Source organism: Pteropus medius, unplaced genomic scaffold (genome assembly GCF_902729225.1).
Source record: "Pteropus medius unplaced genomic scaffold, Ma_sr-lr_union100, whole genome shotgun sequence".
Taxonomy (NCBI): Eukaryota; Metazoa; Chordata; class Mammalia; order Chiroptera; family Pteropodidae; genus Pteropus; species Pteropus medius.
This window is the reverse complement of record NW_024344437.1, coordinates 4831776-4857084: the sequence shown is the minus strand read 5'-3', so window position 1 is coordinate 4857084 and position 25309 is coordinate 4831776. Positions and strand designations below refer to the sequence as shown.

The 25309-nt window shown below is 36.5% G+C and overlaps 1 protein-coding gene and 1 pseudogene across 5 annotated transcripts; both read left to right on the top strand.

Annotated features, from left to right (window-relative positions):
- The first annotated feature begins 1971 nt into the window (after window positions 1-1971).
- LOC120610735 (uncharacterized) lies at window positions 1972-2090 on the top strand (annotated as a pseudogene).
- A 1625-nt stretch (window positions 2091-3715) lies between these two features.
- RFC3 (replication factor C subunit 3) lies at window positions 3716-19834 on the top strand. 5 transcript variants are annotated; one of them, XM_039873027.1, is made up of 10 exons: window positions 3764-3899; window positions 5366-5547; window positions 6266-6403; window positions 9073-9140; window positions 10891-10988; window positions 13278-13459; window positions 14447-14583; window positions 14673-14771; window positions 18274-18343; window positions 19548-19834. In XM_039873027.1, exons 3-10 carry the CDS (start codon window positions 6335-6337, stop codon window positions 19737-19739), a joined length of 915 nt encoding a protein of 304 aa, XP_039728961.1. In that variant the 5' UTR covers window positions 3764-3899; window positions 5366-5547; window positions 6266-6334; the 3' UTR covers window positions 19740-19834. The 5 variants fall into 5 exon arrangements, with proteins under 5 accessions (XP_039728959.1, XP_039728961.1, XP_039728960.1 ...); XM_039873026.1 differs by lacking the exon at window positions 5366-5547 and adding an exon at window positions 4561-4768; XM_039873028.1 differs by lacking the exon at window positions 3764-3899 and adding an exon at window positions 4609-4768.
- Window positions 19835-25309: the final 5475 nt, after the last annotated feature.

The window sequence follows — 25309 nt, the reverse complement described above, 5'->3', positions numbered from 1 at the left end:
CTGGGAATTTCATGCCTAGATGTATAGAGCCCATAGAAATTAGTACATATCTCAAAAACATGTACAGGACTGCTTGGCAATATAATTATTTCTAGCTAAACATGGAAACACCCAAATGTCCATCAATAGTACAACATAAATAAATTAAGATATATTGATCGTGACTGGCATTGTCATTTACAGGGTCTGGTGCAGAATGAAAATGCAGCTGCCTTGTTAAGAAATTATTAAGACTTTAGAGATGGCAATAGCAGAACATGAAACCAAGCAGGAAGCTATAATGGCACTGTGTTGGTGACATTCCCATGAAGCCTGCCCTGTTATTAATACACAGCAATACAAAGGAATGACCTATTGCTACATATAACAAATGGATGAATTTTGCAGATATACAGGGAGCAAAATAAGTCAGACACAAAAGAGAATACGCTATACAATTTCATTCATATGAAGATTAAGAATTGAGAAAATAATATACGATGATAGAATTTAGAGTGGCAGCTACTGCGGGGACATATTGAAAGGGAAGGGGTATGAGGGAGCTTCCTAGGGTGGTGGAAAGGTTCCATATCTTGATCAGGACTGTGGATACACAGATACGCATATGTGTAAAAACATAAATAACAATACTTAGAATATAAAAGCACCATATGGTGTGAGCTGCTCTGACTCTCCAGTCCTTTCATCCAGGCGTGGATCTGAATCTTGTGCTCGGACTCCTGTTTGGATGGATGTCATTGCATGGTCCCATGGCTCAGAGAGCAGCGGAAGAAGACCCTTCAAGCTCTCTAATTTATGGCCCCCGCATTCCCGTTGTTCACGACCAACACCCGCCATCCTGAGACGCTCCTCAGAGCCAGGGATAGCAGCAGTGCCAGTTCACATGCGACAGGTGCAGAAGTCTATCTAGGACACTTAGGTCATGAGCAAGAGTGCTTCATGTGACTAAATAGTCTATGTTGTAGTGTGCCATAGCTGTAGTTTGCCTTTGTTTTTGCAATACGGTATTTCAGAGGCCTTCCTTTTCCATTGCAATGTAATCGATAGGTTTACCATAAGGAAAGGAAAATATACATTTAGAAGGGAAACAATTTTTGTATTAAAAACAAAATAAAATTAGAACAAAATTTACTGTGGTACTAGAGGTCATTCAGTAAGCACATATTTTTAAAGGAAGTAAAATGGCATATACCCTTTTGACTAGTCTCTAGGCGTCTTAGATCATGATATACCTGCCTCATTAGATCTCATTAAAGAACCAAAATTAAGGTTTAGCCTGTAGAAGGAACTTACTCCTGATTCTGTCAAGAACAATTACATGTTTGCCCCAGAGAGGTGCACTGGGATAAAGTGCCAAGAGTTAGGAGCAGAAAAGTCCAGGTAACACAATCCTTCATCTTAAGGGCCTTTGGAAAGTTCGATTGGTAGCTCTCAGTGACAGGTATAAGTTGACAGCTTTATCACTTTTGTTCAGATAAGCTCAGTGCAGATTTCACCTTGATGTGTTCTTATTATCTCCGTACAGTATTCATGCCCGCTCATCCTATATCACTGTGAATATGTTTCTTCTCAATAAAATATAACTGCTAATTATTGAGTGACTTCTTTGTGGTTGGTATTTACATGATCTCACTTAATCATCAAATGAGCCATGTAAAGCAGGTTTCATCGACCCCATTTTAGAGCTGAGCCATTGAATTATTGGAACTGCAGTTTGCTGGCCACTGTTTTTATTCATAACCTCTTCTTGAAGACTTCTCTCATGTTCTGGCTCTCCCATGAGGATCTTATTTCCACTGCAGCCATTTCTCACATCCCATATATTCAAGGGTCTGGAGTAGGATTGCCAGATAAAATACAGGACTCCCAATTAGATTTTAATTTCAGATAAATAATGATTTTGTGTGTGTGTGTGTAAGTATGCCCATGTGATACTTGCAGTAATATTTAGTAATACTAAAAAGTTATCTGGTCTATGGCCATGCCACCCTGAACAAGCTCGATCCTGTCTGATCTCGGAAGCTAAGCAGGGTCGGTCCTGGTTAGTACTTGGATGGGAGACCACCTAGGAAGACCAGGTGCTATAGGCATAAAAAATAAAAAATAAGGGATTGTAAGCTGACAACATCCTTGCAATCTGTGAGGTCAACCAAGGGTTGCCTCGCCTAAAATAAAATAAGATAAAATAAAATAAAAATAAAAAAATAAAATAAAAGGTTATCTGAAATTCAAATTAAATTGGGCCTACTGTATTTTTGTGAAATCCGACAACCCTAGGTGAGCTAAGTGTCTCTCTGTGTGTTGTCTCCCCACACCATTTCTCCTTCCTTAGAACCTCTGGCAACTTTGAAAACACATGTCATCAGATTCCACTCTCTACTACCCACCCCTCCTCGCCGTTGTCTGTTACGCTTATGGTTACTTCTGTCAACTCACTAATCATTTCAGCACACGGTTCATTTTCTTCATCTGAATAATTATTTCCATTATACTTATATCCATGTAGATGATGCTTCAATACTCTTAATTCTGATTTCCTTTACCTTCTAATTTCAAACACTTTCTCTCCATCCCAATTCAAAAGGAGAAGAGTGTAGAGAGTTTTGTAGTGTTAAATAAGGTGGTTAGGAAGGCCTCACTGAGGAGATGACTTTGAAGGAAGCAAGAGACCCAGCTCTGTTGACATTTGAACAAAAGTTGTCCAGGAAGAGGAACTAGTAAGTGCAAAGGCCTTGAAGTAGATGCGTCCCAGGCTTGATTTGGAAAGTTTCTTGAGATCAGGGATCATATCTTATACTTGGTAGTGTTATTAATTGTGCCCAATAATATTTCCCAGGAATAACTGTAACATTTACAGAAGTATGACGATTCATAAAAGAGTAAAATAAGTGTTTAATAAATGAGAGGGGGCACATTGATAGAAGTTTATTAAAGATATCTAAAAATTAATTCCTGTCCTGTGCGAACTTTCAATCAAATGACAGCCTTTAGGATTCTGAACGATATGTAAACTAAAAGCATAAATTGAATAAGTAGTTAACATAATGTACGACCACAAAAGTGCATTTGAGAGGAGCAGTTTGAGGGGCACAACGAAAGTTTTACTAGGCTAGATATGCGAAGTATTTTCCCAAAGTTTTTACATTTTTCTCATTTGAATCCGGTCTTCCAAACATTACGGACTTAGAACAGTTTGTTCGCCTTACATCTTCTCTCCTACAAGCCAAATTTCTGCAGTTTTCATGACCTTTAGGTTTGTTTACTTTCAACTCTAAGAACCTTGAGAAATAGAGGTAGGGATAGTAAAGATTAGATTTCGTTTTTAGCTATTTCTTCAATAAAGCTTTATTGGGTGCCTGCCGAGTGAGAAAGCCCCAAACCGTAAAATTCTAGCGTCAAGAACAAAGCTCCACACGGTAAATATTTTGCAGGTTTCTGAAGAAGGTATGAATGAATAATAGAAGGAAGAGGCTAGTAGCTTCTCTGAGGCACCTGGATGGATACATGACTGAAGTATTGGAGCCAAATTTCCAATTTTGTTGAATAGTTCCTGGACTATCACACCGGGCGAGAACAAAGGGAAAATGCCCAAATACAACAATGACCATTAATAACCACATGACGCCGACGCGGCGGCTAATTCTGTCCGCACTAGGCTCCCGTAGTCCTCGCCGCCGTAAGTTGTTTACGTCGCGGCCGGTAGTGACGTCACGTGATTTGGAGCTCGCGGGAAGCCTTGTCTTCCCGTCTGGGTACCGGGCCGGCGCGCGCGCGGGACTTTCAAGCGTCGGATCCCGGGAGCTCGAGCCGATATGAGCCTCTGGGTGGACAAATACCGGCCCTGCTCCTTGGGACGGCTGGACTATCACAAGGAGCAGGCGGCCCAGCTGCGCAACCTGGTGAGTCTGCGGACGCGGCGCGGAGAGCAGGGGGCGGGGCGAGGCGGGAAGAGCGGCGGCCCCCAGCTCGCGGGGGTCGCGCCCCCGGGGGGCGGGGTGCGTGCCCCTGTCGCTTCAGAAGGTGACAGACGCCGTGGAAAGAAATAAAACAGGGAAGGGGCAAGAGTGTGCGGGCGAGGGTTGTGCTCGTAAAGAAGGAAAGGCCCACTAAGAATTGTTATCCGAGCCAAGTCTTGAATGAAGTGAGAAAGCCCTCGATAAATTTGGACGGAGTGAAACAGGCAGCGGGAACACCGAGTGCAGGATCCCTGAGGCAGGACTGCGCACAGACTTACAGGAGTCTCGGGGAGGCCGGTGTAGCTGGGTAATAGCGGGCCAGCGGGAAGAGTAATAGAAAACGGGGTGTATGGCGGGGCCTGGGTGCAGAGCCAGTAAATCCTATAGAGTGGGATGGGAAACCATTGGAGGGCTTGGAGTAGAGTAGGGACATCATCTGACTTTTTAACACACTTAAAGTTTTCTGGTATCATTATCACTTACGAGTAGGATATTGAGTTTATTAGTTTCTGATTCTGAAATAGGTTGTATTAGGTTTTCCTTGAGTTTAATTCCTTACGGAAGAATTGTCTCCTCCATCCTGATGCCTGTTTTTATGTTCTAGTTCCTAAAAGTGGCTAATGGCAATGTTTTATGAGAAGCAAATTGAATTTTGTAGAGAATGGAGAGGGAAGAAGGGTCTTGAGAAAAATCTAGCATCTGTGGAAGCCGTTTATCGACTCCTTTTAAGGACCTAAAAGTCCCATGTGCTGATGGAAGTGTTTTTGCTCAGCACTCTGGTCTTCCATTACCCACCATTTTCAGAACTACAGGTACTTTTAAGTACTTTTTTAAAAATGAAAAATAATGAAAAAGGGATTCCATCCTTTTATATGAAATTTATTACAAAAGTTGAGAGTGGTGTGAGATAGGTGTTTTTTTTCTCTTTAATTATTAGTATTCCATCTATGCTAATTTAAAATAAATCTATTACAGATATACACTTATAGACAAATTACATTTTCTCAATACCTTTCACTTCGATTTTCTTAGACATAGGATACATTTTATTTTACTTTCGATGGCTTTTTTTCAAAATAGAATGTGGAATACATGTTTTGTACAATTACTTAATATGTTGGTCTTATGTGTTAATAGATTTGCTTTGAACAAATGTTTGCCTGTTTGCTGTTGAATCTACTACTTAATGAAACTGAAACATTTAATTTTGATTTGAAGTTTTAAAAAAAGGCAGCAAATATTTGTGAAGTACATACTATTTTCCATGCACTGTATTAGGTGAATAGTTCCTTTCCTTGAGACTTTTTTTTCAGTGCCAGAGATAGATGAGTGTACAAAGTATTAAAATTTACAGTAATAAGCACTTCTGTTAAGGTACTTATTTCATTTTTTTCTTTAATTACTTTAAGAACTTTTGGTCCACGAGATACACCTGAGATGCAGACGTGTTCTCATCATCTTTATAGCCTTGGTATTACTGATTCCTAAAAAGGACTGATCATCAAACTCACCTGAGAAGCTTTTTGAACTCACACACACACTTGTACTGCAGTGCATCTCTGCCAGTGCCCTACTCCACCCCTTTGTTCTTGTAAGTGCACACACAGACAGGTTTCTAATTCTCTGTATTTGCACTTGCTGAAGGCTTTCTCTTGCTGACATAATGCCCCCCATCCGCTTTCCTAGTCAGGCTTCAACAAAGGATTGATGAGAAAATGGCTTATCAGACTCCAGCCTCCACACCCCTTGAGTGTGTTAATGCTGTCGTGTATTTTAACACTGACTTCGAGAGTATCCCCAGCAGGATCGAGGCCCAGGTGCCCAGAGTGGTATTTAAATTGATAATACATTTTGTCTTCCTTTCCTTGCAGAATTATCTGCAGAATTTTCCTTTACCTCCCAAATAAACCAAATACACTCAATTCTTATCAAAGGGACTATAGAAGACAGGCATTAATCTCAGTTATTGATTCATAATCTCATGGATGGGGTCCAGTTATCAATTAGTCTTTTAAGAAGTTCTCTAGGAGATTCTGACAGTCAGCCAGGTTTGGGAGTTCTTGCTTTCTAGCATATGGTGGTGTATTGCATTTACTATGCTAGGTGTATAATTATATAAAATTAATGCCAGGGAATAATCAACATTCCAGAGTTAATTTTAAAAACATCTGTTTATGTATACTCATATACACACACGTATTTGAAGTTTTACAGGCAGAGATGTAAAATATTGATACTTAAAAAGTAGTTTAATTCTACCTAGAACAGTTATGTGATTAGGGAAAATGCCTCGATCTTTTTTTTTCCAGGTGCAGTGTGGTGATTTTCCCCATCTGTTAGTTTATGGACCGTCAGGTGCTGGTAAAAAGACAAGAATTATGTGTATTCTACGTGAACTTTATGGTGTTGGAGTAGAAAAGCTGAGAATTGAACATCAGACCATCACAGTAAGCATTTCACTCTGAGGCCCATTCCAAATATTTATAGCACGGAATCTCAGTCCTCATCATCTGTGCGCACCCTCCCTCCCCCCACCCCACATTTCTGCCTCCTGTGTGATTTTAAGTGAGAATTTCACAGGTAATCCTGGTGCACAAGATTGAGAGCTACTGATTTATAGACTTAACTATTATAACCAGACCAAAGTCAGTTACATTTTAAAAGAAATATGAGCAACGGGAGATTCGAGATAAAATGAGAGTGGTTGGATTCATTTTAGATTACGTAGGAAACCAGTGGCTCAGCTGGAACTAGAACTCAAGTTTTTAAAATTCATTGTTTTCGGAGCAATAGTGGGTATAGAAAGAAAGGGATTGATTTGGAGGAAAATTTAAAATGTGGAATCAGGCTACTTATAAGGATTGGGCGGCTGACTGACTGGGAAAGAGGGCACGGAGCTCCAGGACGTTGAATGTTCTTGTGATCTTGCCCTGGCTGAGCTTCCAGCCTCATACCGAGCAGCGCACTTTCGTACTCTCCTCAGAGACCATGTTTAAGGTCTGCCTGGAATGCTTCCTCTCGGAGTGCCCTCCAACCCCATTAGAATTAATTTTTCCTCCTACAACTCAGTTTATACTTTTAAAGTACTTCATTTTGCCTTATAGTTATATTTTATTATAGTTATTTATATGTCTTCTCTTTTGACAAGATTGTATTTGTTTTTAATTATGTAGAGGACAAGGCATATTTATTTTCATATCTTTCATAGCCACTGGTATACTGTCTTGTACATATCAGACATTGAAAAAATGTACCCTGACTAGATGGATAATAGTGCTATTAATAAGAGGATAATTAGATTTTAGGCTAATGTCGAATACCTCGTATTTAGATGCATTGCTTATAAAATATGCAGGGACAGATTTAACAAAAAAAGTGTGGGATCTGTAGGAAGAAAACTAATATAAAAGCACAAAAACAACCGATCAAATGGAAAGATGCATCATGTTCTCAGATGGGTAGCTTAATATTTAAAAGTGTCTCTTCTCCCCCAAGTTATAGGATAAATTTCAGTGACATTCAGTTAAAATTCAACTTGTTTTTAATTGTATGAAATTATCTTAAAGTACATGTGAAAGAATACATTGCTGAGACTAGCTGAACTAATTATAAAAAAGGTTTGCGCAGTGGGACTTGTGTGAACAAGTGTTACATCATATTGTAAAGCTACTATAATCAAAATAATACTGTATAAGAATGGGAATAGGAATTAGATCAGTGGAACTGATAGGGAGTCCAGAAATAAGACTATTTCAAATCAATAGGAAAAGGATAAGTCAGCACAAAATGCCAACGAAGTTATCTACCAAGAAGAAAATAAAATTGAATCTATACGATGCCTAGTTTATAAAGATAAATTCCAGATGAAGTAAAGATTTAAATGTTAAAGAGAGACACTAAATGTCTTAGAATAAAATGCCTCAGACTATATAAATAGCCTATGTGTCAGGAATACCTTTTAATAGAAAACATGGACGCTATAGAAGAAAAGAAATAGATACCTGGATATATATAAATTTTAAAAGTTTGAACGAAGATAGCACAAAATCTATAGAAAAATGAATGATTGTCAAAAAATATTTGAAAGGAACATGTTAGGTAAAAGATTTTACAAATTGACAAAGGTGGAAGACAGCCTGTCAGAAATGGAATAAAATGTCACAGAAGAGAAACATGTAAAGATGTTGACCTTTCTGGTAGTTGAGGAGAAGCAGAGTACTATATGTACTCTTTAGGATATGTACTATCATATATATAATACACTACTTTACATATATCTCATGTATATTATAGTATGTATAATAAACTCATCAAATTGGCAACAATCAAAGGCATGTGAAACCTGCACATGGTGAATGTTGAGGAAGAATATTTGTTGCTAGTAGAAAACTGAATTGTTAGATTTTTTTTTTTGGAAAGCAGGCTGGTTATATGTATAGACACACATATTAAAGTTTTGAAAACATCCCCTTCAATCCAGCAGATTCTTTATTGGGAATCTATTTCATAGAAATGAGATGTGCATGAGACATATATACAAGGATGTTAACGGTGGAATTGTTTCAGACAGCAAAAAACATGAAACAAAATGCCCACCAGTATGACTAACTTGGGGAAATCCATGTTATAGGTTGCTATGCAACTCTAACACCCTATACCAGTGGTCTGAGAGGGATTGCCTAAATGCATTAAGTAGGAAAAGCAAAATGCAGGGAAATATATGTGATTGCCTCTTTTATTTTTTACAAGAAACACTAATGTTCTATATATGTATTTGCGTACTTATTTTTGTGTGTTATGGAGAAGGTTGGGAAAGGACGTGCAGATTGTGTACAAAGATAATCTGGTAATGGGATGATTCGGAAAATGTAATCACAAAACTATGTATAACCCAATTTATATAAAATCACAAAACTGTATGACCCAATTTATATAAAATCATATGTTTACACATTAAGAAAAGAACGGGGTTAATGAAGTTAAAACATTGATGGTGGTTCTGTATAACGTTTTATTTTAGTATGCATAAATTGTTGATGTAATTAAAACGGTGAAATACAGAACAGAGGAGAAATAGCCAATAAATAAGTGTTAAAAATGTTTTCTTTGTCCACAGACTCCATCTAAAAAGAAAATTGAAATTAGCACCATTGCAAGCAATTACCACCTTGAAGTTAATCCCAGGTAAGTTACTACTATATAGAAATAAGCATTTTTAGAATAGTGGTATTCAGACTTTTTAAAGAGTAGAACCTTTTCTTGGAATAAAATCATTTGTAGAAACACAGTATATAAAACAGTGCCCTGTGTGAAAGAGAGCCGAGAACCTTTCCGCTTTGCCTTCTTTCTGAGTCCCCCTCAGTCAAATAATTTTAATAATTAAATTTTCTACTGAGCTCAGTGCTTTATTTGAAGTGCATTACATAGTAAGTTTTTTAAAAAATATGTTGCCTCATTCAGAACTGATGAGCAAAGTATGTCTAAAAAGTTTGTAATATCTGGAATGAATATTTCACAAGGCGATTTGGGGTAACCATATCTTTGCCACTCCTTTGTTTCAATTTCTTGATTAGAGGGTATTATAATAGTCCACCAACCAACATCTGTCTTATCTATCATGAGATAACAAGGTTAGGATCTTGTTGGAGGCACATTGAACACTCATGTCATAGCAGATATATACTGCTTAAGTTAAATGGTGTAAAAATGATTGTATTGGGAGCAAAGTTGGGTAAGGCTTCAGGCTTCTCCGGGGCCCGATATGTTCTTGAAGGAGAACAGAATCGAGGACATCATCAGGCAAAGGCGCCTTTATGAGCACTGGCACAGAGACAAGAATGAACATCTGTTTTGAGACTGAGTGGGGTTGCAGGAAGAGAGTTACAAGGTAATATTTGGTGTAAAGCACCTTGTGAGAAGTTTTAAATGGTTTACTATATGTAGTCCTCAAAACAACCCTAACAAACAGATATTTTCCCTGAGTACGTCAAAGAAAATTAAGAGAAGTAAGGTTGGTGGGAAGGGTTTGATCATAAAAATAGAGAAAGCATTAGTTACATAGACAAAAGGAAAATATTTTGGGTTTTTAACTAGGAAATGAACATAAAAGACGCTAGGTGTATTGATCTAATAATAGTGAATTGAGAAAGACTTGATGACTGGGAGAATAATGTAAAAGCTGATTGCTTTGCCCTCTTTCTCATTGTGAGTTCCTCTATAGCAAGAACAGTCAATTAGAGATGAAGCTGATTGTTTTTCAGGTGTTCTAAATTGACATTCAGCCTAAATTAACCAGGTGACTTCTGTTGGTTTGTGAGGTGCGTGACTTAAATGCCAAAGCAGTAATGTGGACATTAAATAACAGATAATGCCAATAGTAAGTCAACAGCTTATCTTAAACTCCATTTGCTTATCGCATTCTCTTGCCGAGGGAATCAGCTCCATGCTCCTACTGGGAGCAGACTTGTCAAGGCTTGTCCTCTCTCAGACCTTTGAATTTTGATGATGGGAAAGAGGAATGGAGATTAAATTTGTGTTTCAAAGATTTGTTTTTATATTTTGAGTAATTATAGATAATTAAGAAATTAACTGTAACTAGGTATTAACTATAATTGGTACAGAAGTGTTAGAGTATTTAACAAACTTAATTATTAGTGCTCCTTTTAAATAACAGTAAACGTAAAAGAACATTTAGTGTTTTCAGTGATGTTAATTAAATTGTAATTGAGTATTGGAATATCGTATAATAACCCTAAAATATTTCTTCACTTTTAAAGTGTTGTGAATTATTAGGTGTTATTAATTTTGATTAAAATCTTAAGCATTGTCTTATAATAGATTAAGGGCATGATACTGTCAAGTTATTTATATATATTTATATATTATGTTTATATATATATACATATGTATTTACCATTATTTTTGTCTTGCATAGTGATGCTGGAAATAGCGACCGGGTAGTAATTCAGGAGATGTTGAAAACAGTGGCACAATCTCAGCAACTTGAAACAAATTCTCAAAGAGACTTTAAAGGTACATAGTAAAAAGATTTCTTTTTGTTAAGACACTCACATTGTAAGCAATGAGTATGAGAGCAAATATAGTGGGAAGTTATAAATTTCATCCATTTAGCAAATGTTAACTTCCTGTTCTTTGCCAAGCATTATGCTACATTTTTGAGGGGGTGGGTATCTAAAAGTGAATAAGAGAGGCATGATCTCTGTGCTTATAGGAGTTTGTTATCCAGTGCAATTGAATTTTGGCAGAAAGAAGATGTTGATGCCACCCATTTGTTGGAACTAGATGAATAATGAAAAACACTTTATTTAATAGAAATTACAGGATTGAAGAACAGCTATTCTTAGGACCAAAGTTATATGTTCGTTATCACATATTTGAATCAACAGGAAGATTAAAATCATCTATAATTTTACCATCCAGAGACAATTATTATAACACTTTCGTCATTACCTTCCAGCGTCATTTATATGCATATATATATATGTATGTATATATATGCACACATTCTTATAGAAGATTTTGTGATGATAAATATGCCAACACTTAATGCTTTTGATATATTTTGCCAAATTCTTCATCTGTAATAAGGTATAGGTTTATACAACCACCAGCAGTAATGGGGAATGCCCATTCCTTCCCAATGTTTGTCAGTGCTGCGGATAATTCTTTTTAATTTTTGTCAGTTTAAGCAGAGAAAATAAGTTGTGTTTTGTTTTTCTTTAGTAAGTGTAATAATTTTTCTTTGTTGCTCATTTTCATGTTTTGTGATTTGCTTACACTATTTCTTATCTTTCCTCAGTCTCCGTATTTCAACATAAATTTATATTTACCTATTTATTTTTGCTACTGTAAATGGAGTCTTCTATCATATTTACTTTGTTTACATATATGATACCTGTTGATGTTTATATCTTAATTTTATATCCTATATTATTAAATTCTCTTATTGTTTATAATAGTCTTCCTATTGTTTCTTTTGTGTTTTTCAGATATATATTCATATAATCTAACTGAGTTTTTTTCTCTTCTGATTTGTATGGCTTTAAATACTTTCTCTTGTTTAATTATGTTTGCCAGCAGCTCCAGTACAGTGTTTAATAGTAGAGAGAGTGGATGATGATGTTTTTATGACCAAAGCGAGAGCCTTAAGGTTTCCCCACAGTTAATTGCTGGATTTTGGCGTTTCTGGAGTAAACTTCACTTGGTCACAATGTGTTAATTTTTAAAATATGCTGCTGTTTTCTGCCTACCAGATTTATTTTTGTATCAGTGGTCTATAGTATCTTTTGTTTGATGCGATTTTTGTCATATTTCTGGATCAGCCTCCTTGTCTCTGTTTTTCCTGTTCTGTTCAGTTCGGATTCTGTTTCAGAGATGCTCCTTATTGTGCAGGGCACTTCCTTTTGTTATTTTCAGTCTGCTTTTCTGTCCACACCTACTGCGTCCTGGTTCCATTGCTCTTGACCATGGATTGAGCCCCATGGGTGCTGTTCTCAGGCCCTTGACGCTTCCCTGTGGGTTCCTGTGGGCGGTTTGGGGCTCTGTCCTAAAGGCCGTCAGAAACCCAGGGGATCCCGGCCACTTCCTCCCACACGTAGTTCTCACTTGCTCACACTTGGGATTCTTAGTTAAAACTTGTCACTTAGTTTTGGTATAAATGTTGTCCATGGGTCTTTGGTCTTAAAATCTCTGGTTCTGTCTGTCTGTATGGAAAAGATTCAAATGCAACAATGCTAGCGCTGCCATCTTCTGGAAATAATTTAATGTCATGAAAAATACAACAGTTGGATTCAGTTGCTACCTACATGTTATTGCTGAAACGCTTTAAGGCCAATCCTTGATTATTGCCAGGTGGAAACTTACTGTACAGGTGACCAGATAGCTTTATGCCTTGTTGGCTACATCGCTTGTGCCAGTTTTCGCCCAAAGTATATTCCTTAGAATGCTGTTTTAAGATGTTCCACAGATGTGCCTCTGGGATAAAATATTTTGGGGAAATATAGCACGGTACACCCATCTTGGTGATTTTTAGTGCATATAAATACAACAAAGCCTACAGTGAAGTCATTCTACAGCAAAGCAACCTCTTTCACTTCATTTAGCGTAGAGTTTCTTAGGCTTGTTTGATTTTAGAATTTTAAAAATAAAAAAATAAATGATCTTCATCATACCCACAACTTTTATAAGTCCTTGCCTAATGGAGGAGTAGTATTGAGGGATTATTTAGGATTTCACTCTGAATAATGAGGAGGAGGAGAAAGATATTCAGGTTTAAGTTTGTTTTGTTTCTCCTCGTCTCAGTGGTTTTATTGACAGAGGTTGACAAACTCACGAAAGATGCTCAACATGCCTTGCGCCGAACCATGGAAAAGTATATGTCCACCTGCAGATTGATCTTGTGTTGCAATTCTACATCTAAAGTGATACCACCTATTCGTAGTCGGTGCCTGGCAGTTCGTGTGCCTGCTCCCAGCATTGAAGATGTAAGTCATGTGCTGTCTTTGTCACTATAAAGACACAGTGAGGTGTGTCATTAATTCAGGAACAGCTGTGGTCTGAATGCGAATCATTAAAAGATGTACAAATCAATATATATAGTAGTAAATATCAGATACCAGTATATAGAAAGTATTCTTCTCTTTAAATCATCTTTTACTATAAACAAGTAGATATTGTAAATTTTACTAAACTAGGGAAGGGCTAGTTATTTAGTATCTTCTACCTCAACCTGATTTAATTGGCTTTGGAGGAGACTTGAGTATGGAAGAAATAGATTTTGCAAGGAAATGATGTGGGAATACCTACTCCCTAGGTAGGGGACCAAAGTTAGTGTGAAACAACATATGTATATATGTGTATATATGTATATTTGTCATTCTTAATAGCTATTAGTAAAACTACTGATTCTCAAAATAAGCAGCCTTCCTGTCAGTATTTGGGGCAATTTTATGCAAAGTAGGGATAATATGTGACATTGTATTAGTTGCAAAGTGGTAAAATACCTATATTTTAAATTTCACTTGTAAAAATTTGGGGAGTAATACAGTTAAAAGGGTCAATAAAGCAGGCAGGACTACTAGGGTACACCACTCCCACAGGCACTATTCATGTCTGGGTCCATGCAAATAATGTCCCTTGAGTTGTGCAGAATTCAGCCCATGTGGCTGGCTCTACTTGGCAGCTCTGCTCTTGCTACCGACCTGGGACCCTGTGTCTCCTCCAGCTGTCTTGAAGAGGCTGGCAGGCTTGGACCTGGGACTAGGTCTTCATCCAGTTGGAAGGCCGACTGCTTGCTCTTTCTGACAGCTAGGCTAGACCCCTGACTTCCTGCTAAAGGAGCATGTGGGTTAGGGTAGAATAGTGACCCTCCCCGCCCCCTCAAAAAAGACCTATAAAGATGTTATTAACAGAAATTGTCTCAATATGCTGTTTGACAGATGGCCCATTTTTGTTAATTATTTTATTTGTAGATTTGTCATGTGTTATCGTCTGTGTGCAAGAAGGAAGGTCTGACTCTTCCTCCACAGCTGGCTCATAGACTTGCAGAGAAGTCCTGCAGGAATCTCAGAAAAGCCCTCCTCATGTGTGAAGCCTGCAGAGTGCAGCAGTGAGTGAAAGGGGCAGTTAGCACAGAACACTTTCTGAAAAATAAGCACACTTCCATTCAATTTATCATGTTCTTTTTTTGTCGTGTAGATATCCTTTTACTGCAGATCAAGAGGTCCCTGAAACAGATTGGGAGGTGTATCTGAGGGAGACCGCCAATGCTATCGTCAGTCAGCAGACTCCACAAAGGTAACGGTGTAAAAGGTGACCATGAAAGTGGCCATCGAGGTAGTGTAGATACTGAGTTTCAGGTTAGCAGTTTTATACTAACACCTTGCAATTTAGAATAATTAAATCTTGACTCTAAAAGCTCAACTTTTTAAAGAAAAGGTAGGATTAATTTTAGAAATTTAGTGGTTCAGAAAAGGATGTGTGGTATCATGGCTTCTGTTAAGCTGTTCACATGTAAAGGTGGAACTTATAAATTAAAACATATCTTGGAGTTTTTAGTTTTTCTTTTAGGTTCTCAGGTGACTTAAAATTAATACATGGCATAATGTGTCTAGTTTTTTAATATTCAAAAGAACAATATATAACTTTGCAATTGATGCATCAAATGCTAGAAGGATACCAGACTGAGTCAGACTTCTAGTCTTCTACAGATTTTTAGGTGTGATGATAGGATCTGTTAAGAAGAATATTGTGTATACGTCGTCAGCATTTAGGAAGTGTTTGGAGGCACATTAGGTGCACGGTTGTTTCCATTTATTTCTATTGGATCGATTTAGTAGTGGCCATACTGAAAATATTTCAACCACTAGTTGTTTGATTTATGACAGCTTTGAGAAGGGCAGTCTGTTCTCCAAATGAAGAGTGACAGTCCGAAGGCCCACTACCTTTGGGAAGCCTGGGGAAGATTCCTTAGATTCCAGTCTCCTATTCTTATTGTTTGTCAGAACTAGAAACCATTTTTAGACTTAGAGAAAGTAGTTGATTGTTTTAGAAAACAAACAGTGCAGTCACGAAAATGTGAACTTCACTGGTTTATGTGAACATTATCATGAGAGGAATATCCCATATTCCTCCTCTTGGGTGATATATCTGATGAATTCCAATTTTTAGAAGAGACTCTTTAAAGGGATTATCACATATTCTTCTGGCTATCACACAGATAAGTGGAGGCAAATAGACATACGTAATGGGTACTTAGTATTCAAGGTTTGCTTTGAATTCCTATAATTCAATTATTTTGGTTGAAGAAATTAATAGTTTTAAAAAAGTGCCAAACATCATAAGTAGTCTTTTTGGAAAAGAAACCTTGACTTTAGAAAAAAATGTGCATTCTATTTTGGAAAATGTAGATCAGTGAAGAACTCTCAGCTTTTAAAGAGATAACATTCAAGCAGCATGCCTTACAGGTTTTGTTCTTTTATAAAATATTTCCACATTGAAGATGACTTTCTTGTTTTTCTTTCTGATTTTATAGAAAAACTGGTGGCAGTGGTAGAACTTTCCTGCTTTTAAGAGATTTAGTTACAGATGTTGAAATATTCAACAGTTATTAGTTGCATTCTTAATACTTAAGTTGTCCATTGCTCCTTAATTCTTCTAGCTGAGGCTACCCTTTCCTCCAATTTTCCACACAGGTTTTGGCAGTTCATAAATGAACTTGTTCCAGCAGAGGTGCTGCTGTTTCCAGTGGAAACTAACAGTTGTAGGGATTGATTGCATTGTACTGTGTAACAAGAAAATTCTCTCAATTCCAGAAATCCTTGGGGCTGGCCAAAAGTATTGGACGGACCGCTGTCATTCCGATCATTGCCACACAGTACCAAATGACTGCTTCTGATTTTTGACCTCTTAGTCTTGCCGTAATATTTACAGTCTCGATTTTTGTTTGTCTTAGGAAAGTCATAATTTTCTAATTTGAATAGCAGCTAACATTTAGCGGATAATTATTATGTCCGTTCTTATACTGTGTTATTTCAAGTCATATAACAGATCTATGAAGAAAGTATCATTACTCTATTTTGTAGATAAGAAAACTGATATTTGGGAGATTGTTGCTTATTCAGGGACATTCAATTAGTAAGAGGCAGTTCTAGAATACCATGTTTCTCTGACAGAAGAATTTGTACTCTTTATCAATTGTAACCCTCAAGAAATGATGACGCAAGCATAGTATATGTAGAGTATATTCATTTTTTAGAAACTGGGTTATATTAGAAATTACCTCAGACTAAGAAGAGATGCATGTAAACGTGCATGAAATAACATGGTATAATTACAGCACAGTGTATAGTTAAATATATCCTGAATCAACTTTTCAAAAATAAGGTGTATGCATAATTATTAAAATAACAATAATATTTGTCATATATGTTTCTTATGCTTTAATAATCAGGTTTATTTTTGAGATATACCACCACGTCCGAGAGGGATCAAGGGTTTTGGAGTCAGAACTGAATTAAAGTGCTGCCTCAATTACATGAGTTTTGGTAGAACCTTAACCTTTCTGAACTTCAAGTTCTTTTCAGTAAGAGAGAGCAGTGGTATTAGGAATAAATCGTGTACTGCAGTGAACTTCAAACAGTAATGAGTTAGAGAAGTGCCAGGTCAGACATTTGGACTTAGGAGTAAGACAGGTCTGTCTGTGTTTAAGTCAGGGCTCTGCTGTGCTCACCTTTGTCAGGTAACTTAAACTACCCAAGCCTTATTTTTTTCATCTGAAAAAACAGAGATAATGCCCACTCACAGATGGTGTGAGGACTGTTTTAAATCATTTGTTATAGTGTCTTGCACACAGCAGGTACTCAAAAAATGCTAGTTCTTTTTAAAATGTTTAGTAAGCTTTATTATGGCATAGCTTGATACTCCTCGATTTCCAGGAAAGGGGTTTGAACTTTTAAGAAATCTTTTATAATCACTTCCCTGATTAATCCGAAGTGTGGAACATCTCCAGTATTATTTTAGTAAAGATTCAGAACAGCTTTTTTTCTCCTTTATGGTAGGTTAAGTATATACATAGAGAGATAAAGGTACTTGTTTGATGTATATTTAGAATTTTAGTTGTCACTTTTTTTCTTACTGTTTTCAAATGTCTATTTCCCTCCTTCACTCCTTTCCCTCCCATAAGTGTTACGAGAAGGGTCTGGGGTTCGGGCCTCGGAGCCTGGAGTGTTCGTGTTTACTTAGGCAGCCTGGTCCGCTTCCTAGAACCTCTCGTGTTGCCCCTTTTATAACAGGACAGCTTTGCTTCCCCGAGTTGCTTTTTCACTTTGCAGTCTGGGCAGTAGCATTATATTATTATATCATCCTTATAGTCTTCTGTCACTTGTGTGATCGAGTGATCTTTAATCTTTTCATGACTGTTTTCTAGGTGTCCTAGGTATCATCTACTTGGAAAATAAATATGTTACTTGATATGTCATTAAAGTATATTAAAATCCGTGGTGTGAAATAAACTCAGCTGTCACTTTTCAATTCTTCATTTCTGTCTGGTACTTTCATGGTATTTCATTATGACTAATAACCCTGAATACAAATGTTGTCTGATTTCAATAGAATTCTGAACATTTTCTTTTAGAAAAATGAACTGAAATTAAGAAAAGCTTCTATGTATGTATCCTAAGTATGACAGGCTATTTAAGAAAATGTCTGTATTGCATTAATTTATAAAGTTAAACAGCATAGTAGGTACTTGGAAAATTACTTCTTTATCACAAAATATTAATTATTATGTTTTCTGTAGACTCCTTGAAGTTCGTGGAAGACTCTATGAGCTTTTGACTCATTGTATTCCTCCTGAAATAATAATGAAGGTAACTTGATTTCAGATCTTGAACCAAAATTTGGACTTTGGGTAGGTGATTACAGGGCTTCTGTATTACTAAGATAACGCTGTCACCTCTTTTATCCAGTTCATTCATTCAGTGGGTATATATTGAGCCTCTCCTGTATGATAGGAACCATTAGGAGAGTGTTGAAGAAGACAGGGGAGGGCCTACCTTCAAAGAAGTTACATTATAGTGGGGTGAAATGGGAAATAAAGAAGCAGGAGGATTTCAGAATGTCATGTGTTAAAAAGGACTAAGATGAAATGATAATAATGGAGGGGGGTGGCTAAGGAACAGCAGTAATAGCTTCTCTGAGGATTAACAGAAGGGAACCGTGTAGGTAGATAGCTGGGGAACAGGTATTTCAGACAGCAAGGTTCAGTGCAGGTGGGAATGAGGTTGAAGCTGGCAGAGTCTGGACTGTGGGATATTATAAGGCACAGCTTTAGAGTTGAACTAGCAGCTACCTAGCTAGCTAGCTAGATTGGTTGACTGTTAGATTTAGGGAATGCAGGGTTTTTTGTTTCTGTTTATTAAAATTATATTGTAATATTTACAAGAAAAAATTCGAGTGATCCCAAAAATAGAAAAGATAATCAAAGTCCACTCTTTCATTTCAATAAAGTTTGTAGCCAGTTTTAACAGACCTCTATTCTGTTCACATAGAAATAAGCCCATAAAAGAGAGAGCGTATGCGTGTTTAGTTTCGCAAACTGCATAGTGTTCTGCACTGTTTTCAGTCTACCTTGTAGCATGGTGATGTTTCATGACAGTACAGATTTACTTTATTCCTCTTTATGGTTAAATGGGATTTTTTGGTATATCACTTTTTTTTTTTTAACGTGAACACTATTGGAACTTTAGGTTGTCTATAATAGATTATTATTATTATTAATGTTGTAGTAAGCATCTTTATCCTTACATTTTTGCACCCTTGTACATTTAAATAGATATTTGGAATTTAGAATATGGTAGATAATTACCACAATTTTACATTAAAGAAAAGGTAAATCATTTTTTGACTTTTGGACGAAGACTGTCATTCCATATAAAAGAATTAAAGATTTCACAAATTAAAAAAAATACATATTTTACTTCACACTTCTTTTGCGAATGAGAGAAATAAAGCTTGTTTAGCTACTGTTTTTTTAAATAATTACTTTTTTAATTACCAGTTATCTTTCTTCAGGGCCTCCTGTCAGAACTTTTACATAATTGCGATGGACAACTGAAAGGAGAAGTAGCCCAGATGGCAGCTTACTATGAGCATCGCCTGCAGCTGGGCAGCAAGGCTATTTATCACTTGGAAGCATTTGTGGCCAAATTTATGGCACTTTATAAGAAGTTCATGGAGGACGGATTGGAAGGCATGATGTTCTGACACCTATCAGTAAATCTTCCTAATATTTCTCAGCATTTGCATTCAGTTTATTTTCGAAGAGCTGCAGGTAAAATAAACTTAACTTTACTTAAGCATGTCCTGTTTGTGTGTTTTTTTTAATATAATCTGTGCACCATTAATCATTCTCCTCTAAGTTAAAGAATTGCTCCTATTTCATTGAAGTATATATTTTGAAGAACACAACTAGAAATGTCAGAGTCCAGGAACATGATTTTATTTTAATAATTTGTTATCCAAGTGTGCAATGTTGAATCTTTCATTTTTTATTTAATCTCTCACCTGCTGAAGGAAATTTACACGCAATAGCATGGATATGGAAAAATTGCAGGCACCATTTCTATTGAAACTGCAAAATCCAATTTTTATTTCAGTGATTCAAATTTGGTATTGGGTTGGTTAGTAAGAAATAAGCATGTTTTCATTAAGTGTTTGAGACTCCTGAAGAATGGGCATTGTATAGTGCTGAAGCACAGGTATGCTGCTGTAGAAATTACTTTTTAAACAAGTGCACTAGTGTGTCATTTGTCTTGTCCTTTGGTACAAGACATTTTTTATTCAGATATTTGGTTCATGGAACAGAGGGTTTGCTTGACAAGTTTGTATGACAGGCTCTGAACAGTTTCTTTAATTTTGAGTGACAAAAGCAGGACTTAAAAACTACACCAGTAAGGTGAAATAAAAGAAGGTTTTAATTTTAAATAAGTTAAACTGCCTGTATAACGATATTAGAGGAACCTTTTGTAGCAGTTTGTGATAAACAATCAGGAAATGTTTAATTGGCAGACACAGCAGTACACACAAAAAAAAACCTAACACAGTTTTAGCCTTAAGGGAAACTTCAGGTAAGAGAAATGATGATTGCCTTTTTTGTTTTTGTTTTTTTTTGGTACTAGTCGTAGTACAACTGGCCGTCTCAGTCCTGGGAACCCCCATGTTGGGAGGAATATCGATTTTTAACAAAAGAAATAGGAAGGTGATATTTGGGAAAGCCAGGACTTTTAATTTGGAAAAAAAAGAAGTAGATAGAATGTGGTAACTATCTACATGTGTTTCAAATGATGTGCTTGGAGCATGAGTACCCTTATAATTTGCGTTTCTTTAGAGCAGTCCTCAGGGTGGACTCCTTGGATCAGCACCAGCATCACCTGGGAACGCAGAAAGGTACTCTCAGGTCTCATTCCAGACTTTCTGAATCAAACTATGAGGGTGAGCCTCAGTGGTCTCTGTCATGCCACCCCTCCAGGTGATTCTAATGTACACCTAAGTTTGAGAACCGCTGGTCTGGGGAACACAGACTTAATGGATATAGGTTAGAGAGAGATTTTAGTTCCATATAAAGAACTTCCTAACAGCAGCTATCTTAACAGCGGTGTGGGAAGCTTGAGATCTCCTTACAAGCAGGAAGCGTTTAGGTGGAGAATTGATGGCGAACGAAATGGTTCCTATATGCTTTGGGTCTATGTGTATAATTTGATTATAATCTTAACAACTAAGAGGTATTTTTTCTGTTCTATGAAATAGAGAAGTATAATTTATGCAGTACAACACAGACATTGTAAGTCTACATTTTGATTTTCAACAAATGTATTTAGTATAATTCAAATCAAAATAACAGATTCCATCACCCTAAAAATTCCTTTCATATCCTTTTGCTGTCGGTCCACCCCTACCGTGGCCCAAGTGAGTAATCTTTCTGTCATTAGAGGTTAGTATTACCTAGTCAAGAATTTAAATGGTGTCAAATACTGTATGGTCTTTTGTGCAGACTATATTCTCTCAGAATTATAATTGATATTCATCTATATTCATGTTTCACTAATTTAAAAAAATTTTACTATTCAGTATATGTTTGTATATACTTTTAAACCCATTCACTTGTTAATGGACCTTTGGGTTTCCAGGTGTTGGTTATTTTGAATAAAGATTCTCTGAATATTTCTGTATAAATCTTCACAGAGTAAATACAAAGGAATGGAATGATGACATAAGATAGATGTAAGTTTTAACATTGAGGAAGTTGCCAGTTTCCCACAGTGATTGTACTATTTTATATCCCACCAGCGATATCTGAGAGTGCTAGTTGTGCCTGTAAAATTAGTTCCATGGATTTTCTATCTTTTTTTCTTTATTAATCCCATTCTACTTTTGATTTAGTTCGCTTTTATTACTTTTAGACCATTCTTTCCTAATAGCATGTAGAATTACAAATATCACCCTGAATACTGACCTAGCTTCCTTCAACAAATGTTTATATCTTGTGTTTTCATTTCTGTTTAGTTCCAACTATTTTCTAATTTCACGTGTGATTTTCTTTTGTTGGCCAAATGATTACTTGGAAATATGTTGTTTAATTTCCAAATTAACTGAGATTTTCCAGATGTATTCTCTGTCGTTGATTTCTTATCATTTACTGAGGAATATTAAGATCTCCAACCGTAATTATGGATTTATGTAATTCAGATCTTTTGAGTTTGCAAACAGTTGGAAGCCCATTGTTACATATATGTTCAGGATTGTTATGTCTTCCAAATGAATTGACTCCTTTATCATTATGAATGCCTCTTTCTGGTAATATTCCTTGTTCTTAGCTTACTTTATCTGATATTAATGTAGCCACTCCAGCTTTCTTTTGATTAGAATTTGCGTGGTAGACATGTTGTAGCTAAGGTCTGCTAACAATGAATTCTCTTACTTTTGTCTCTTTGGGTTGTATCTATTTTGTCTTCATTTATAGAATTCTTGGTTGATTATTTATAATTTTTATTTTTTCCCCCCAGTACTTTAATATTTCTTTCTACTGCCTTATGGTGTCTCTTTTTGATGAGAAGCTGGCTAATCACTTTACCAGTTCCCTTTTACATGATATATCACTTACTGATATTTGCAGTATTTTCATTAGTTTTCTTTGGCTTTTAACTATGTGACTGTGCTGTGTCTAGCAGTCCTCTTTGTGTTTATCCTATTTGCTCTGTGTTTAGTTTCATGGATCAGATTTTATGAGTAGTTTTAGTATTATAATATCAGCATTTGGAAGTTTCTAGCCATTATTCAAAATTTATTTCTGACCTTTGTCTCCTTTGAGACCCCCATCACTCATATGCTAGAATGCTTGACATTGTTCTATTGGTCTCTGATACTCTGTTCATTTTTCTTCAGTCTTTTTTCTCTCTGTTCTTGGGATTGGATAGTTTGATTGAGAGATCTTCAAGTTCACTGATTTCTTCTGCCACTTCATATCTGGCATCTAATTTATTTTTCATTTTAGTGTTGGTACATTTTAACTCTACAATTTCCATTTTATATAGTTTGAATTTTTCTATTGCGATTTTCTATTTATTTTATTGTTAGCATGTTTTTATTTAATTCTTTGAACATATTTATAATATTTGCCTGGAAGTCTTTCTTGAATCCAGCATCTGGTCCCAGTCAGAGTCAGTCAGTTTCTGCAGACTGCTTTTTCCCTGTGTATCATACTTCTCCCCTCCGACCCTCCATCCCCTATGTTTGGTCATTTGTGGCTGAAAACTTTAATGTTAGATAATATGGCAACTTTGGATTCTCTTGTATTTCTAATTTTTTTAAATGTGTGTGTTTTTTTCATAGTTTACCTAGATTTAAACTGTGTGATTTGTTTTCCTTGCATTGTGCAGCTGCTGATGTTTCTGCTCAGTTATTATTTTCATCTGGCCATCCTCCTGTCTGCATAGTTTAGGAGTCAGCCAATGATTTGGGTAGAGTTTGAGCTATATGTGGGTTGAACATCCAAGATTGCAGCCCGTCTTGGTATCCCTTATTTTTCACTTTGCCAGTTCAGCAGTCAGGCGTGAGGAGCTTGTCTTAGCCTCTCTATGGCGCTTTCATGTCCAGCATCTCTCAGTTCAGTGTCCTGTTCATCTCTCAGTGTTCTCTTATGGTTTCCACTTGCATAGATACATTTTTCCACCCATCTACGTTTAGTCTGTGTGTCCTTAAAGCTGAAGTGGCCTTTTGTAGGCAGTATATTAGTCGGGTCTTGGTTTTTTTGTTTGTTTGTTTGTTTATCCTTTTTCATCCAGCCTCTCTGCCTTTTGACTGGAGAATTCAGTCCATTTACATTTACAGTAATTATTGACAGGTAAGGACTTAAATATCTTATCAATTGTTTTATGGCTAGTTTATAAGTTCCTCTCCTGCTTGCTTCCTTTGTGAGTTGTGCATTTGGTCCCTTGGCATGTCCCACAGCTTCCTCAAAGGCATTCCTATGTATAGATGCTGAATTTTTGTTGGGAACAGGGGTGACAAAAATAAGGGACGTCTTAAGTTGCCATGATGCAGACATCACTCCCCTTTGATTTTATGTTTTTATGATATAAATTAAAATTTGTTCCTAAGATTTGAAGTTTTACAATATACATCACAACAAAAACTCTTGTGGTTTTACTTAAGTGCTGTTTTATACTCTGAGATACATTGAAACTGAGTAATAGGAATTTAAATGTTATTTCCAGTTATAGCACTCTAAATCACAAAACACATTCCTTAAAAAGTAAAAGCAACTGTTGGTAGCAATTTTCCTGTCAAGTTCTCAAGAAAAACGGTTAAAATATATTTTTCAGATTGATGAACTTAATTTTACTAGCTCTTTATCCCTGGTTTCTTTCCTGTTTACAATTCCCATGGAAATTTGTAACATCCTGAGATTTTTTTTTTTTTTTTGTCAGTTTGGTCATGATGTGCAAGACTTAAAATAAATTACTTTCCTCTCCATAGCTTTGCAAAAATAATGGTGCCTACAAACTTAGCTCATGTCTAAATTAGAGTCTACTGCTGGTTACAAACACTATATGGTACCTTTGTGGCTTGGTACCTTCTGTGCCTGTTGCAGCTCTTTTGATTAGCTGATTGCATACCGAAGTTGTCATCATATACATAGCAGCATAAAAAACTTCAACTTCCCAAAGAGCAGTTGTGCAAAATAATCACTCACGATGGAGAGAATTCACACAGCCTTTCCAGAATAACATTAAGTACCTTTATGTGAGGCCCTGTGCTTGGTTTTTTCACAAACATTCTCTCATTTAATTCTAACAATCTTTGAGCTAGGCATTATTATCCTGTTTTGCAGATGAGGAAGCTGGATCCAGGCAGCTGAGCATGGGCTCCACTCTTAAGAAATTCACAGCCGCCAACCAAGAAATAGTCCCCTCGGTACTGCCTGGCAAACTTGGATTTCTCTGCTCAGGTCTTGACAATGCCTCTTTCAAAGCTTAATTTAGAGTAGGTAACCTTATCTCCTTACCAAAACTAACTATGTATTCATTCTGTATTACTATTTGTTCATTTGTATGTATCTCCTCCTATGTGCATTCATATTATTCTGCTGTAATAGAGAAGCTGTTCATCTCTGTTTTTAAAGTCTGATCTTTCCACCCGTGCCTTGGAGTTCACCAATTTTAGCCCGTCTCTGGATACCTTACAACGTCTGTTGTCTTTCCTATTTTCAGTCCCTTTGTCAAAACTGGATCCTTGCTTCGATTTTGACTTTCCTAATACCTTATTAAAGTTTCCAA